Below are 16,188 nucleotides of genomic sequence, written 5' to 3' on the forward strand. Positions count from 1 at the left end.
TTCAAACAGGGTTATCTGTGAACAGCCTCAGGGTGGCTGATTTTTAACCATATAGTATATTGGAATATATATATATTTTTAGATAGCAAACACCTTCTATATGTCAAAACAAGCAATTTAAAAAGCCTTTTTTTGATGTGTTGATGGTTAAACACACTTCTTAGTACGTTGAAAATTTCCTGCTGAAAGTAAAAGATGCTTTCAAAAATTCATGCAGTTTAAGAATTAAATGGTCAGGCCAACTCATAAAAAGAACATTTTGACTTCTGCATTTTTAATATGCAATGTTTTGTATTTTCTTTTGCTATCATAAGTGCTTTCTTTAAAACAGTAACAATCATTTCTATTGTTTTTGCTAATATTAAATTTTCATCTTTTGTAGTTTCTCAAGATTGCCAGAGCTAAAATAAAGATTTATTTTAGCTCTTAAAAACAGAAAACTGTCTTGGAGAATTAAAGATACAGTTCAGAAAGAAAACAAATTCTACTTTACCTTCTCCCTGACTTGTGTGTTTGGACAGCACAAATACAGTACTGACAGCAAAACATGAGAGTTACACTGATTCCTCCAAATCTTGTCTCAGAGATGAGTCCCACAGCTCCCTGCAAAGTAATTGGTCTAATTAGGTGGTAGGAAGGAGCTTCTTTAAATTCCTCAGAAATTAAGACGTGTCATCCGCTTAACATCTTAGCATCTGTTACTGCCTCTTCCACATTTCTCTGCTACATCAGTCTGAAGGGCACTTTCCTGGACATTTCAGAGAAATAAAAATTTTAAAAAATAAACAAAACCATCAAAAACCAAGCTCTTATAACACAGAAGTTGGCTATTTCTTCAGTGGGATGAAGCATGTAAGGCATTTCACCCCCTCCTTATTTCTCAGTTTGGTGCATGTTTGCCTGGGTGAGTACAATAATCACTTTGTTAAGTAAAAATATAGGAGAATACAAGCATAACCTTAAATCCTGTAGTTATCCTTACTGATGTGGTAATGTTGTTCTGAAATATTTTCCTTGGCTACTGGTCCTTGTGCAATTGTTATCCTCTGTGTTTATATACTCGCAGTTTTGTTTCAAACGGGCTATTTTTAATCTCTAACAGTCAATCAGTAGAATGACAACTAATTTGTTGTTTTTTGTTTTGTTTTTTTTTAACTTTGCTGTTGTCTGGCAGCAAGTAAGTATTTAATTATGGCTAATTGCTCATGTAATAGGCATAATTTTAAGGCAGGATGTGCTTAGAACACTGGGTAAGAAAACTGGGTAAGGTACCAAGGTACTGGGAAAGTTTCAGGCTTGTATGTGTAGAGTAGGGGAGAGGTGTTCCATCATTGAAAGCTGAAAACGTTAATTTTTCATTGAAGCTGTCTGGAACTAGTTGAGATTTTTTTAGGGAAATCCTGCTATTTGTTTTGTTTCTGTTGATTTGGAGGTTTTTTATATACTCTCTCTATTTCCTGCTGTGTAAATACTGGCACAGTGGCGTGTAGGAGTAATTTTATTAAAAATATCTATACAGATACAGTTCTGAAAGTCCATTGCAGCAACTGGGTGTGTTATTGCAGCAACTGGGTGTGTTATGCACTCCTAGTATTCCCAAAACAACTCCTGTTTACTGAGAGTCAGCCAAATCACTGTCACCTACAAAATGCTTTTGTTTGGCTTCTGTTTTGTTTTAATTGCAGTTCAGGCAAATTATGCCCCCTATTTCTTTGATAATGGAGCCAGAAGCACAAATGGGAACATGGCACTTCTCAGCCTTTCGGAGGACACACCTGTGGGTCAGTATTAAAATTTCTATGTTTAAACTGTGAAACTGGAGTTGCTTGCTCTTATGATAAACATATATATTTTCTTGTAGGTTGTAGTTATATGCTGTGATCTTACATGTTTTTCTCTCAAGCTCTTAATTTGCCTCAATTTAAAATGATGTGTTTGAATTGTAGCTGCAATTTAAAACATGAATTCTAGCTGCCTCTTTTTTTGGTCCACCAGTCTATTCACAGCTTCAGAGCACAGACCTTTGGGGTAAGAAATAAATTTTTGGTGAGAGGCTTCTTACCAATTCTGTAAATGCTTATGAGAAAAAAGCCTAGTTTCTAATAATTTTATCAGCCTTGATAAAAGCAAGCTGTACATTGAAAAGTAAGGGGCATGATTTTTTCTAAACACATTTTTAATGTTTACATACAAATGGTAGAAAATGTTTCTGCTTGCAGTGAAAATTGCTTTGTCTAAATAACTGATGATTTTTAAAAATGATTCACTTTCTTTTATTGAAAATTCAAAAATTGATACGGTTTTCAGATTTCAGCACTTTGAGGCAGGTCTATTTATGCTTCTTTTAACTGTGGTTGCACAAAGTTAAATAACAAAAGGTGATGTATAATCAATATTTTCTGTGGGGGAAAAATAATCTCCTAATACCTAAACAATTACATAAAAAATATATTAAGTGAGGAACATCACTTTTACTTCAAACTTTGCACTGAGATTTCATTTAGGATTTTCTTCTGTTCATCTGTAGCTTTCACAGGCTAAATCAGAAAAATATTTAGTTAATGCAAACCAGGTACCAAAGCACCCCTTTACTTGTGCCTCATGCAGAGGAGAGGGATGGCTGCACCCAAACACCCCCTCGCAGGGCTTAGGCAGCTGGGGAAGGGCAGGGCGAGGGAGGGATCAGAGGGCACAGCCTGCTCTGAAAGCCTGACATTGCCACCCACGCCTTCTTAAACCACACCAAGGTCACTCTGTGCTGGGAAGCAGCTGCCTGGGTTTGCTCAGAGTCTCCATTTCTGACCCAGTGGTGTTAATGTCATCCAAGACCCATGCTGGGCCTGCTGGAGGGTGGGGAGGAGGGGTATTTGGAAGCAGCAAATTCTCCTTTACCTGCTCAGCTTGAGAAGAGAAGGGGGAGAAGTCAGCACATAGTGTAGAAGTGACACGTCTCAATAACGAACTTAAAAGCAGCTTGCTTGTGATGCAACAGGAATTTGCTATGAGCTTGGTCAAGCTGAAGTGGAAACCTCAGCTTGAAGGCCAACAGTAATGTAGTAATGTAGTGGCACTTGCAAAAGCCAGAGGCAGACCAAGGAGCTGAAATTTTTGCGGTACTTCTGCCTGGATTCTCATGGAAACCACACTTAGTTCAGCCTTGGCAATCCCTACGGTTCTGCTGGTTGCTGGACTTACATTAGGCAGGGGAATCACTTGTCCAAGGATAGATGAGGCTTGTAACGCCAGACAGCCACAAAATGGGACCCCAGCTCAGTTTGTTTGGGGTGGTGCTTGCCCACTCCACCCCTGAAACTGCAGGCAGTCCCACCCGCCATCCAACTCCCCTCCCTGGTGTGGTGCCAGCCTGCAGACATCTACAGAGCACCAGCCTCTCCCTGCCACCACTGGGAGCCTCCAGGCACCTCATGGGGATGCGGAGCTAAAGATGGCACAGAGCCACAACACGGGCAAAAGTGTCCCTCCTGTCAGGACTGCAGTGCCATGTGTGGTCTCTCAGATGACAGCACTCTCTGCAGCAGTGAAGTACAGCAGTAATTTCCACTGCATCTGATCTGGTGTTCCAGCAGCCAAAAAGAGGACAGTGTGCCTCAACAGCAAAAGTGTGAGGGATCAGAGCTTGTGCTAGTGCTCTCCTAATTAGCCCGAGTAAGAATAATGAGATATGTGATGGGCTTCTGGATGTGCTTTTGTAACATTAGCAACCAGACTAGGGACATAGAGGTCTCTGGAGAGTTTGTGCTTTGCATGCAGCAGTGATAAAGCTCAGGTTGAGAGCTGCTGTGGTTCCTGCCTACTAGCTTCATCCAGAATGTGCTTATACGTGTTTAAATTGGCTGGCTTGTACTTCTGATTTGATGTATAAATTACATGTGCTTTAAAAGACAAGAGAGAAGCAGCTTCTCTCTGAAAGCTCCAAAAGGCCTGTAGAAACCCTTGGGAAAGAGAGATAAGACCTTACTTTTGAGAAGACCAAATGTGGTTGCTTTGTCACACAGCTTCCAGTGCTTCTTTGGGCTAATTCCCAGAATATCTTGACAAACAGTTGTAAGTACTGCAAGGTCTTCTCTTCTGAAAGCACTTTTAGAAGTTCCATTGGGACATGGTGGCTTGGGATTTGCTTAACACAAACAGCTGCTGCCCATGTCAGCACAGCCACTCCTCAGGGAGGCTTTGGCAGAGACAGTTACACACTGTCACTTGACTGACACTCCAGTGCTGCAGTGCTGGGTGTCCTTTCAGTTTTGTGCAGGGCAAGAGGAGCAGAATTCACATCAGACCACAGCCAGATCTTTGTGCCAGAGCTCAGTGCTAAATGGGTACCAGGCTGGCCCTTTCCTGTGGCACTGCAGAGGAGACTGTTGTTCTTCATCACTTACTCTGATCTCCTCCAGAAGCAGGAGAAGGAATCTGGTCTCCCATGTTCATGTGCAGTCCCAAGCATCCACACTCCTGCAGTCATCTCTCAGGTTGAGCAGGTTGATCAGTGACAAAACAGGGGAATTAAAACTTCCATATGTTTGATTCTGGATGGCTTCACTCAGGTTTGTGTGCTGCAAAAATGGACAGGTTGCTATTAGATCCTCCCTGTCCTCACATAATGTTTGGAGTCATGGGCAGGATGCTTTTCTTGGCAGCAGCTGGTGTCTGATCTGTGCAATGCCACGGACAGCAGCTTTAATAAACTTTAGTCTTTAACCTGGCTGAGACTGAGTGGTTGGCAAAGTAGTGTGTGTTAGTTATATTCACAGACATCTGTAGGCAAGGGACATACAACATTTGGGAACATTGAAAGGACATGATGGATTCTCTGTGCAGCTGTAGAATGAGAAATTGCAGTTCTGCAGCTGTGTGAACACATCAAATTCATTACCATTCTCATATCATCCTTAACTTGACCTTCTTTTCCCTTGTCCTGTTTTGCTTATTTACGGATAGTTGTAACTTGTGTACCAAGTTGTTATAAAACCAGCAAGTCCTATTTCTGCATGAATGCTTCAAAGTACCTGCAGATTCCCAGATCCTATTTGTTGCTGCAGGACATGAGACCCCTCAGAGTAAGAGGGGCTAGAACAGCAGTCCCTTCCAGTGCCAGATTTAAGAAGAATGGGAGAAGTTATAGACTGAAATAGCAGTTGGTGTTTGTGATTTGGCAGGGCAGGTGGGTAATTAGCTCTTTGCATGTGTACATACAAAAAGTGCATGCGCTCCTAATCAAGGTCTTAAGGCAGGAGTGGGATGCTATTTCAGGTTGTTTGTTTCATCTTACTTCATAATCCCTGTAAGCCTCATAGTGGGGACAGAGTGGGGCTGGGAACAGCTGCAGAGCAGGGGATTGAAGCAGTCTCAGGAGGCCTAAGTTCATTACTCTCTCAAAGCCCAAACATCATCAGTGCTCTGTAGATCTCTGCATGATCTCCTTGCATTTCCCTTTCTTTTTTTTCCCTCCCCCCCAAGAAGGCATTCCTCCCATGAGAGGCCAGTTTGCAGTGGCAGTTCTTTGATCAAGGCTACAGCTGCCAGTTACTCACCACTGGGTGACTGATCCCTTCAGATCCCTCCATCCTTCAAGCCTGCCCTGTTCCTGCACACTCCTGGTCTCCTTTCTTCCCATCATTCACAGCTGACTGTGGAGAGCCTTCTTGTCCCCTGTGGTGCCTGTCAATCTTTCCTTGTTTCTGTTGCCCTGGTCCACCTTTAGGAGAGCTGGGAGCTACCAGAACAGAAGTGTCAAGCACAGCCTGCTTCTGCACCCCTGCAGCAGTGCCAGCAGTGCACAGAGCAAAGCCCCCTGCAAAGCTGAGCACTGCACAGAGATGCTCTGAGGACTCACAGGTGTTACAGCCTTCAATTGTGTTTTGATTCTTGTGACAGAAACTGTAGATACATCAGAAAATTGCACTCAGATGGCTTCTCCTTGGAGTTGGTTGCTGTGGGTGCTGCAGGGACCTATTTCTGCTGTCCATGGGGTGGTGGTCCAGGCCCCATGCTGAGCTCTTGCTGACATATTCCATCTCTCTGTGACAGGCACTGGCAGCTGCAGGGTGTGTTTTGGCTGCTGCTGTAGCAGCCGTGGTTTTTGGGCTGCTGCTGCTGCCATGTCTCTGCTTTTCCAGCCAGCTGGTGCACCGGGCTCAGGGAGGGAGCAGAAGGGCCTGGGCATGGTCAGAAAGAGCAAGCAGGGGATGGGAAAGGAGCTGCCTTTTCCTTTGGGGTAATCGTGGTGTGTGTCCATGAGCTCCAGGAGCCTGAGCTCCCCTGTGCTTGGGGTGAGCTTGATGTCAGAACAGCCATCTGCAGCTTTGTGTTAACTCTGTGTCCACCTCCTTTTCTGCTGGGGAAATGGGCCCTTGGCTGAGACAGGTGGAGAGCAGGCAAAGTGGTATTTGCTGTGACATTAGGAACAGAGGTGTCCTGTCCTGGGAGCATGGCCATGCATGTCCCTCTCAGCATCTTGTTAACAGATGTCAGCTGTGGTGGCAAAGGACAGCGGCAGGACTGAGCACGAATCCAAAATGTGCTTGGCTTGTTTAACTGGCAGGGAGGGGATCTGATTGCTGAGTGTTCCACAGCAGAGAGGGAGAGGTGTCGTCAGTGAGAAAGAAAAACCAGCCCCAGAGACCAGGGCAGAGACTGTGATTAAATTTGAGTGAAAAATGAGGTAAAACACAGCAATGGCATCATGAGACTGCCATTCAGCCCAAGTGGGAGAGCAGAGAGCAAATTACTTTTAAGATGGAATAGGAAAACACAGTGAAAAAGCCTGGCATGGCTCCTGGGAGGAAGCCACAGCAGAAAGCAGCAAGTAGCTCCCCAGGACTTGTCCCAGCCTGCTGCATCATCCCCTGGGTACTCAGAGTATCCAGCTCTTTTAACAGTGGCATTTGCCATATCCTCGAGTATAGACTCTTGTATTCCCATATTTTTATGACAGGGAGAGGCTGTTTACTTGGTATTCTCTGGTAAGGCTTTAGCTGTCTTTTTCATTTATTTCCTTTTCTGCAAGTAGAGGCAGCACACTGAGAACAGATTTTTAATTGGCATTAACACTGTGCTGAGAAGTGTTCCTGGGGGTGTTAATGATATGGAGAGTACTGTGCAGTGAAATTACTATTTGGAAAAAGTAAGGAATCATAATGAGTTAGAAAATAAATTTTGATCCAAAATCTATTTTAAAAGGCATGCAAGTATTTTGTGTTATGAAAAATGAAGTATCAGCTTTGGCTGAAAAGCAAACAGTCCAGTGTAAAGATCAATGAAGTCCATCATTACTGGCCAGAAAGCTCAGTAATCCCAGTCTGTACCAATATCAATGTTTCTTCTCACATTTAGCAGCAAGAAAGTGCCTGTCTTCCTTATAAGAAAATTCTAAGAAATTAAGGAAAGGAAACTGAGATTTAAAGAACAAGCCCAGGTTCAGTGGTTTCACATAAACTTTCAGTCTGTTGTTCTCCAGCTCTGTGCCCCTGAGGAGTGGTTTGCATTATTGTACTGCTGGTGTTAGGGTGTCAGGGCAGCCACAGCAGAGACCTTGTGCCTGGTGGTTGCTCTCAGGCTCCAAGAGAGCCCAGGTGTGGTGTCCATCCTGTTTCTCCATGGCACTGCTCAGCAGCTGCTGCACACATCCACACAGGCTAGAAACAGGCAGGACAGCCAGCATTGTGTCAAGTGCAAGGGACAGGAAAAGGCAGTAAGAAGGGCAGAAAACACCTGAGAAGTAGAGACAACTGATGACTAAAAAAATGCTGCAGAAAAGCACTGTATTTATAAGGATATCACTGAGATGATGACAACTGACACCTTAAATCTCCAATTGGACCCAGCTGTGATATTAACACAAAGCTTTTGAAATACAAAAATAAATTACTCAGTGCTGGTGCTGCAGAACCCTCCACAGTTTTCAAATCTCTGTCTCTTATACAGATAGTTGTATCAGGAAGCAGGTGTCCTTTCAGGATCCTATTTTATATCAGTCCCAGTTAATTCCTCTCCTTTCATTTCCTTGTGTTTAGAGAGCTGTTACAGTCAGAAGTGTCTCATCATACTGCTCATTGTCTTTCCCTAATAATTTTGAGGCATCACAGTTACAGATGTGTTGTTATTTTCCATTCTGTTTCGTGGTAAAAGTACAAGAAAAATGTGGAAAAATGTTTTGTAGTTTTGTGAACTGTTTTTCAAGTCTTGATTATTTGTTGGCTGGCTGAACCAGCTCGTAACAGGGTCTCTTGTTAGTGTTCTTGGGGGTGCATTGGTTTTTGCAATGTAGCATTTTTCTGTACAAAGTTGCCCAAATGTTGCCCTGGTAATTATTGTATGAGTTTACTCCTAAGTGAGCATGGATTCCACATGGTTTGGTATCATCTCTTGCTATCACAAGAAGACAGCCATGTTTTGCAAATATCACCACTGATGGCTGGATGTCCCATGTCCTTTAAGGCCTCTGAGCAGTTTCACCGTTTGCATGCCAAGGAAGAAGCAAATGAGGTCCAAAATGTTGCCTTGCAAAAGTGAGGAAACCTTTGAGAAGCTGTCTTGTCAGTGGTGTGTGCAAAGCTCTAGAATTAAACACAAGCTTACAGATCTGGTCCATGATCTAAGCTACTGAAGAGAGGAGATGAGAAAACCTTTGAGTATTGAATTAAAAACCTGCCAAACTCAAGACCACCAGAGTAGTTCAAAACTGAGAGTCTTAGAGTTCTTCCTTAACTTTATGCTAACTTTCTTAGCAGGGATCCTTCCACCCTATATTTGGGTTGCATGCATGAGCAAAACTCATTAGTAACCAGTCAGTCACTTGGCTATAATATTTCCAGTGTAGAGGGCTTTGTTAGATGTAAAGCACAGTTTCTGTGCTTAACCTCTGCAACCTGAATATCTCAGGTAACTTAATCAAGGCACAGTGAATTAGAAGGAAACAACAGCAGTGGTTTATATTTCAGGCCCAGTTAACTGGTGTTTGTAAACAAAAGTTAAACACATACTTGAAGTTATTTGGATGAAGGTGTTAAAGCACAGTAGAATGACAGATATGTAAGTTTAAAAAATAATACCAATAAACACCCTTACCATGCTTTGAAAATATGATTGTTATAATTCCCCCAGGAATTATCATTTATAATACACAAAGTAAATTTAGTGGAAAAACTGGCACCAACTTCTCAATGTTTAAAAATAGAAATAACAATCTTTCTCCAGCTTCTGAAGGAAATACATTGAGGAGTTTGAAAAATTTAATAACTGGTATGAGCATGAGTGGGTATGTCAACTCCAAAGAATTTAATGAGAGGGCTAATGAGTGGGAGTGAAGTAGGAAAGGAGACTTTTGTATTGATTAACTCTGAAAGTGGGAAAGTATGAAAATGTCCTTGCACCTCCCAAGTTCCAGAGCTCAGAACCAGTCCTGCGGGAGCTCTCTCTGAAGGGAGATTCTGTCAGATTCTCTGCACACTAGTTTGCAGTTCTGGTGTTCCTGCAAAGAAGAGGTCTGTGAGGGCCTTTTGGCACTGCTGAGATTGTCACACAGTTGTACAACAGCATCATTTCTGGCTCACCTGGCCTGAGAGCTGGTGAAGAGCTTGTCCCCTATGTAAACCCTTGGATATGAACAGTATTGACCTGGGTACAGCTCCACAGGAAAGGGCCTAAAGTGACAGAAACCAGCACTGATGGACTCAATTTAACCAGCTGGCTAAAAGTTGCCATCAGGACTATTGAACTGTCTGCTTATCCTATTTCCCAGTAAGTGGGTTTGACAAAACCTTTTCCTGCTGCAGGGTAGCCAAGTTCCTAAGGAACAGAGCAGTGAAACACTCACTGATTGAAATAATCACTGGGAAATGCTGTTGAATATCAATTTTTCAGGTACTCACGTGTACACTCTGAATGGAACTGATCCAGAAGGAGATCCTGTGACATATGACCTGACCTATGAAGCTGGATCAAGACGTTACTTTTCTGTTGACAAGAATTTTGGAAATGTTACTTTGATCGAGGAGCTTGACAGAGAGGTACAATCAAATGGCACCACTCCAGGTGTTTGTGGAATTTCTTTCCATTTAATTTGGCTTTGAGGGACAAGGCTGGTTTATTAGTCCCTGAAGCATGTAATATACTTTGCAATTCTAAGACATTCTACTTCACGCTTCATGTTGCATTCCATGATTTGTGCCACTAATATTGCAATCAAAATTTTTAGCTGCTGTCTGTCCAGCTCTTTTCAAAAGAGAAATATCTTCTTTATTTCTATCTCCCCCCACCCACACCCTATTAAGAGCTATGGGGCAGGTAGAGTCGTCCCATCCTCAGACAGGGACTCTCTTGACTTTAGGAAGAAGTAGAGATTTGTGTAAGCAGTGTTTCAGGACACTCCTCTAGTATGTCACAGCCCTTTAGCCAATGTAACTGTGCTGGTTAAATATGCCTAAAGGAAGCCTTATCCTGGGAACACAGCCATTCAACTCTTCATATCTCCTCACTGAGAAGCTTACACAGTATTTGGTAAACCCTTTAAAATTCTGTATACTAAGACAGAAGAATTTTGAACCAAAGTGCCATTTTAGGGAACATTCCTTGAAAAAGCTGACTGATTTTTATGAGTGCTTTAAGAAGCAACAGGGATTACCAGAGCAACCATCTCCTGACAGTAGCCACAGAAGGTTCAAGGAGGGGGTCTGAGCTTCTGAGGGGTCTTCCTGGCCTCTGCTGGGATTGCTTTGTGGTATTAGTTGTTATTTCATCTGCCTGCCCAGACAGGTTTACATCTGCAGTCCCTTTTCCACTCAGGACAAACACCATCTCTATAACAAAAGAATTTTCTTCATTTACAGAAGGAAGATGAGGTTGAAGTTATTGTCAGTATTTCAGATGGCCTGAGTACAGTAAGTATTTAATTATGCTGTAGCTTGTCAAACTCTCTGTTCTCACACACCTACTCCCATTAAATTACCTTAAAGGGACCATCTCATTTGATCAGAAAACGTAATCTCATTAGTCTTACCTCCTGTTCCAAAAGCCACTGAACTCACAGTTACTCAAGTCTCACTTCATCTCCTTGCTCAGCTATTTGAGGATAATTACAACGTAGTGTGAGCTGAAATACTGACTTAGCAGCCTGCAGAACTGCAGCAGCTTCCTATGAAGTTTCACTGCCAGCACAGTTGGATTTGTGCCTAAGATCTGGAGGCTTTTTGGAGAAATGTGTGACATTATGGGAACTAGTGTTGGGCACCCAAGAGCTGCCTGTCCCCACACCCACAGTGGTTCTCTGGCATGATGTTAATAAGATTTGCTTAGGCTAAAGTGGTGGAGGTTTTCTTCTCTGCTGCTAGATAAAGCTTTGTTCATGTCTAATCATTAAGGACTTATCTGAGGCACTGTGCATCCAGTCCTACTTCCACAGATTTTCTTGGCATTTTCAATTTATGGACTGATGCTGGCACAGCCAGGATAGCAATCTGCCAGTAGGAGGATGTGGGCTTCATCACTAGAGGTACCACAAAGGTGGGACCCTCTTCTTATCCACAAGACTGGATAAATCTAGAGCTCTTCCTCATCTCAAAGAAATTAATTGAGATTATTACAAGAAATTTTTGGGAGGTTCCAGCATCCTACAGGCACAACTGCCCTGGAAACCTCTGTAAACAGGAAATAGTGGGATTCATAAATAATGGGAGTCATAATATGCTCTTCATATTCTCCTTCAGGTTTCTGAAAAAGTCAGGATCCTTGTAATGGATGCCAATGATGAGAGCCCAGAGTTCATCAATACACCTTACATAGTCCAAGTCCCAGAGGTTGGTGAAGTTCCTTTACATACTGGAAATATACTTCTATAGGATGTAAACAGAGGCTAATATGTTTTCAATAAAATAACAAGTTGTGCAGGACAGACTTGCATTCTTTTGGTTTAGGGTTTGGGTTGATATTTAAAATTCACTGCAAACTTGGGGAATAAGTCTGTAGGTACTGAAGATGTGCTATTTTGGGGTAAGTTCCGAGACGTGAATCAATGTGAGGTTTTAGAATTGACTACAGTGGGAATAGGATACACCCAGTCTCAGCTAAAATGTTCTGTTATTTTTATTTCACAAAGTGTTTCTTTCTTCTTCTTTTACAGTTTTAACCTCTTCCCTCTTTCCTTTCCTCTCTTTGGTTCCCTCAGTGCTTTTACATTGTTTCTACCATCACTCTCTTTTTCTGCCTCCCTGCATACTCATTTTTCATTTCTGTTAACTCACCTGGTTTTCTGCTTCTGTGTGACTCTGCTCACTCTTTCTGGTCACAGAACACTCCCTCCAGCAGCAGTATCTTTAAGATTGAGGCAATAGACAAAGACACAGGTTCCGGAGGAAGCATCACCTACTTCTTGCAGGTAAAGTATTGTCTGTACCTTCCCAAATCATCTCTCATTTACTGATACTTCAGAAAGCAAACTTTAAAATATTTTGGGGGTTGAGTGCACTGCTAGTGCCTATAGGACCAATTTTGTACTACGCACAAGAAAATAAGCATTGTCAGAAGGGAGGTTTTCTGACTGCAAGCAGCCAAGGCTGGTCCAGCAGACAGTGAGGGGAGCTGGAGTTGCTGCTGACACTCCTGTGCTTGCCAGTAGGACTCCTCATGGCAGGGCTCTTACCAGCCCTTCCTCTGGAGTGACAGGGAGATCAAGATTAGCTGGTAATCTTGTATGCTTATGGGATTTCTAAAGCATGAAATAGCTTTCTTTAGGGAGCAAAATGCACTGGAAACATAAATTTGCCCTTTAGTGTAGCAGGCTGGTGCATAATGGATACCTGGATCACAGTGTGAAATGAGAGCTACTAAACCTTCTCCCTGACAAAGCAGTGACTGCCTGAAACCACCCTTTCAGTTGCTGCCCACTGGTGAAGAACTGAAAGGGCTCCAGATTTAAAGCTGAACTTCTGTATTACAGATCTCCTGTATGTCACAAGGGCAATTTTTTGCATTATGTCCTTCAAATTCCTTCTTCCTACAGGCAGTTTCCTCCAGGTTATCCCTTATTCAAGAGGAAACATGAAAAAAAAGCAAACAAAAAACAAAGCAAATTTGTTTCAGTATTTAATTTTTTATACAAATATGGAGACAAGTTAGAAGATATTTACATAGCACTAAAGCTAATCCTGTTAAGAGCTTGAGCATACCATGAAAGAACACCTTGAGTGCCTTGTTGAAATTTAGCTTTGATTTCACAAAATATGATCCATGTACAGGATTCAGTTTTGCACAGGGCTTTTTCCAGAGAGCTGATCGCCTATGAACCAATGGACAGCAATTTCAAAATTCTATGTCTAATTTATAATATATTTGCATGGCAAAAGGGATAATAAATACGTGTATTTGTTGAAAAAAATCTTGCCATGACTTTGGGCACAGTCTCTGAGAATTCTCAAGTTGCACAGAAAAAACCTCTCCACAAGTGTGATATAGGCAGGTGGTGATGTCTGCTGAAGTGGCCAAGATTATCTGGCAGTGGCCTTTGTGTCTACATGCAGGAACAGAGGTGTTTGTACAGAAATCTCCAGTTCAGAAGAATGGAAGGAGGCATTATTTAGGCCTCTGTTAAAATCAGATATCCTTTAGATTTTGTTTGTACATCACAAAAATCACCAGGCCACTGCTGTGTTTGACAATAATTTATACATGCAACCTTTCTGCTTTTTAAAAAAAAAAAAAAAACAGTAGAACTTTGAAACACGAAGGGGTAGCACCTTTTTTCTTCCCTTTCCCTTCATCTTTTTTTCTGTTAAGTCTCCCTACCTCTTTCCATGCAATTAACTGAGTTAACCAAAGTTTAAGTTTTCACAATGAAACACTAAAAGATTAAAAATATCTGCAAGTAACTGATTTATTCTGAATAATGAGAGACTTGTGGTTGGTTCATGAATTGTTCATAAACACACAGAGGTGAAATTCATCAAATACATTATTCACTGAAACTGTATCATTATTCTAGTCTTCTCCCTTAGCAGATGAAATAAAAGATGAATCCCCATGCAGTCCTATCTCCACAGGTGTAATCTCTGGCTGTTCCTTCTTTTCTTTTCTTTTCCTCTAGAACATCCATGCTAATAAGTTTACCATAGACCGTCACAGTGGTGTGCTGCGCATCAAACCAGGGGTCACCCTGGACTATGAGAAGTCAAGAACACATTTTGTTGTTGTCGTAGCCAAGGTAAAAGGCTTTTATGTGAGACTGGAGGTGTGGGGTGCTGTGTTTGAGTGGGACCAGTTGAATACAAGTGCTGCTGAAACATGAAGGCAGCAGAGTTATTCCTGCTGCAACATCTGGAGGCCTGGGGGTAACGTGGAAAGGTGAGGGAGTAAAGGCAGTAGGTGTCTGCTGCTGAACAACATCTGCAGGGTTTGGGATGGGGTTTCCCACATTTCTGTCATGTCACCTGTGTCATGAGACTCACCTGGAAGTGAAGGGTTGGTGTATGCAGCCCTGGCTTCAAGAAACGTCAGCCTGTGAGCCCAGGGCTCCTCATGCTGCCAGGGCACAGCCCTACCACCCCAAGGACAAACCCCTGGCAGGCAGATGGGCCTCAGTCATTACCCACAGTAGGACACAGGGCACAGCTAGACCCAGCACAGCACAAGTGGTGGATTTCTTTTCTGGAAATATCTGTGGACGTTTCTTTTTTTGACTTCTGTGCTGCCTCATGGTAAGGTCTTATTTAAATCCTGCGAATATTGCTGCACATCCCTTCTTGCCACTGTCTTTCCCAGCAGTACTGTGCCTGTGAACTTGGCTGAGGATTCATAACAGGCATTAAAAGTTTATAGATTCTGAAGTCTCTCACAATCCTGTGGGGACCTGTCACAGAGACAGACTCACATAGGTGGAAAGAGGGCAATTTTGCTGTAACTTATGAGAACTTTGATTTGCTCATATTTTTTGAAAAATGTATGTATGGACTTTTTCATGTATTTTCTAGCCAAGGTTCATTTGAGAAGAAGTAACAAAATTTGGCTTAAGTTCTGCCTTTGGGGCATTAAGGAAGAAAAGAAATCAGTGTATCTTTTCAAAAAAATCGGAATTTTTAGAATTGGTACTGCAGACATGTTGAACAATTCACACCTTTACACACCAGCATGACTACTGACCTACAGCTGGTGCTCTGAGACTGAGGGTGTTAAAAGCTTCTGAAATAGTGACTTGTCTTCCTAATTGGCTCTGCTGTACCAGTTGTGGAGAGCTGGTTGTAGCCAAGTCCCCAGAGACTGTTTATACAGTGTGGCTGTCTCACAGGTTTTGGCTGCACAGCTCCTTCTGAGCTTGCACTTTATCACATAGGAGTTCCTAGGAGACTTTGAGCATGTACACTGTTTATTTCCCTCTAGAGATGCACTACCTTGCTACTACACGGTCTTGTGTTCATGACAGGACTCTATGTGGGATGAAAAGTTGTAGACTTTGGTCACTAACTTTTTGCATCAGTTTCTAGTGTTCCTTTTTCCTGAAAAATCCTTGAATTCCCTTTCCCCTCTCTAAAGATCATTTATGACTGCATATATTGGTTCAATCATTTTTAATATAAGAAATTACCTACGAGGCACTGCAAGCTGTCTTCCAAATCAGAGAGAGAGCAGGACAAATGGAAAAGAGAAGGGAACAGGGCAGCACAGATTAATTGGTGTGTTCAGAGAGAGAAAAGATTCCTGGAGCTGTGCTTCTGAAGGCTCGTGAGATCCATGCAATGCCTAAGCTGATTTGCAGGCATGCTTCAGCAGAGGCATCTGACAATGACTTCTTTTCTAGGATGGAGGTGGGAAGCTCAGGGGAGACAACAAAGTGTTTTCAGCCACCACAACAGTTACTATCAATGTGGAGGATGTCCAGGACACTCCTCCGATGTTCATCGGGACTCCCTACTATGGATACGTCTACGAGGACACGCTCGCAGTAAGTTCGGGCTGTCATCCATGGGAGAACAATACAGTCTTTCCCATCTCAGTCAAAATGGCCCTGAGGTTTCTAGCATAGGCTTTCCTGGAAATAGGACCTAAACTCTGATTTGACTTCTAGGTGAAATGAGCTGACCAAATCTCAGACTTGTTTGTACTTATGTCTGCTGCAAATTTGCCATGCAAGGCCTCCTGTTGTTTTCATTAAAGTGAAAAAGGATTCTGCCCATTTACATTGCTCTA

General features: G+C 42.5%; 1 protein-coding gene across 1 annotated transcript in view; it reads left to right on the forward strand.

Annotated features, from left to right (window-relative positions):
• Positions 1-843: 843 nt before the first annotated feature.
• CDHR1 (cadherin related family member 1) overlaps positions 844-16,188 on the forward strand; it is a 42,679-nt gene continuing 27,334 nt past the window's right edge. Inside the window, exons 1-8 of the mRNA XM_063406483.1 lie at positions 844-904; positions 1,686-1,781; positions 9,880-10,025; positions 10,845-10,895; positions 11,721-11,810; positions 12,302-12,388; positions 14,093-14,209; positions 15,800-15,943. Coding sequence (XP_063262553.1) covers positions 844-904; positions 1,686-1,781; positions 9,880-10,025; positions 10,845-10,895; positions 11,721-11,810; positions 12,302-12,388; positions 14,093-14,209; positions 15,800-15,943 — 792 coding nt within the window. The remainder of the gene's footprint in view (positions 905-1,685; positions 1,782-9,879; positions 10,026-10,844; positions 10,896-11,720; positions 11,811-12,301; positions 12,389-14,092; positions 14,210-15,799; positions 15,944-16,188) is intronic.

The sequence above is a fragment of the Prinia subflava genome, chromosome 9 (assembly GCF_021018805.1).
Source record: "Prinia subflava isolate CZ2003 ecotype Zambia chromosome 9, Cam_Psub_1.2, whole genome shotgun sequence".
Lineage (NCBI taxonomy): Eukaryota > Metazoa > Chordata > Aves > Passeriformes > Cisticolidae > Prinia > Prinia subflava.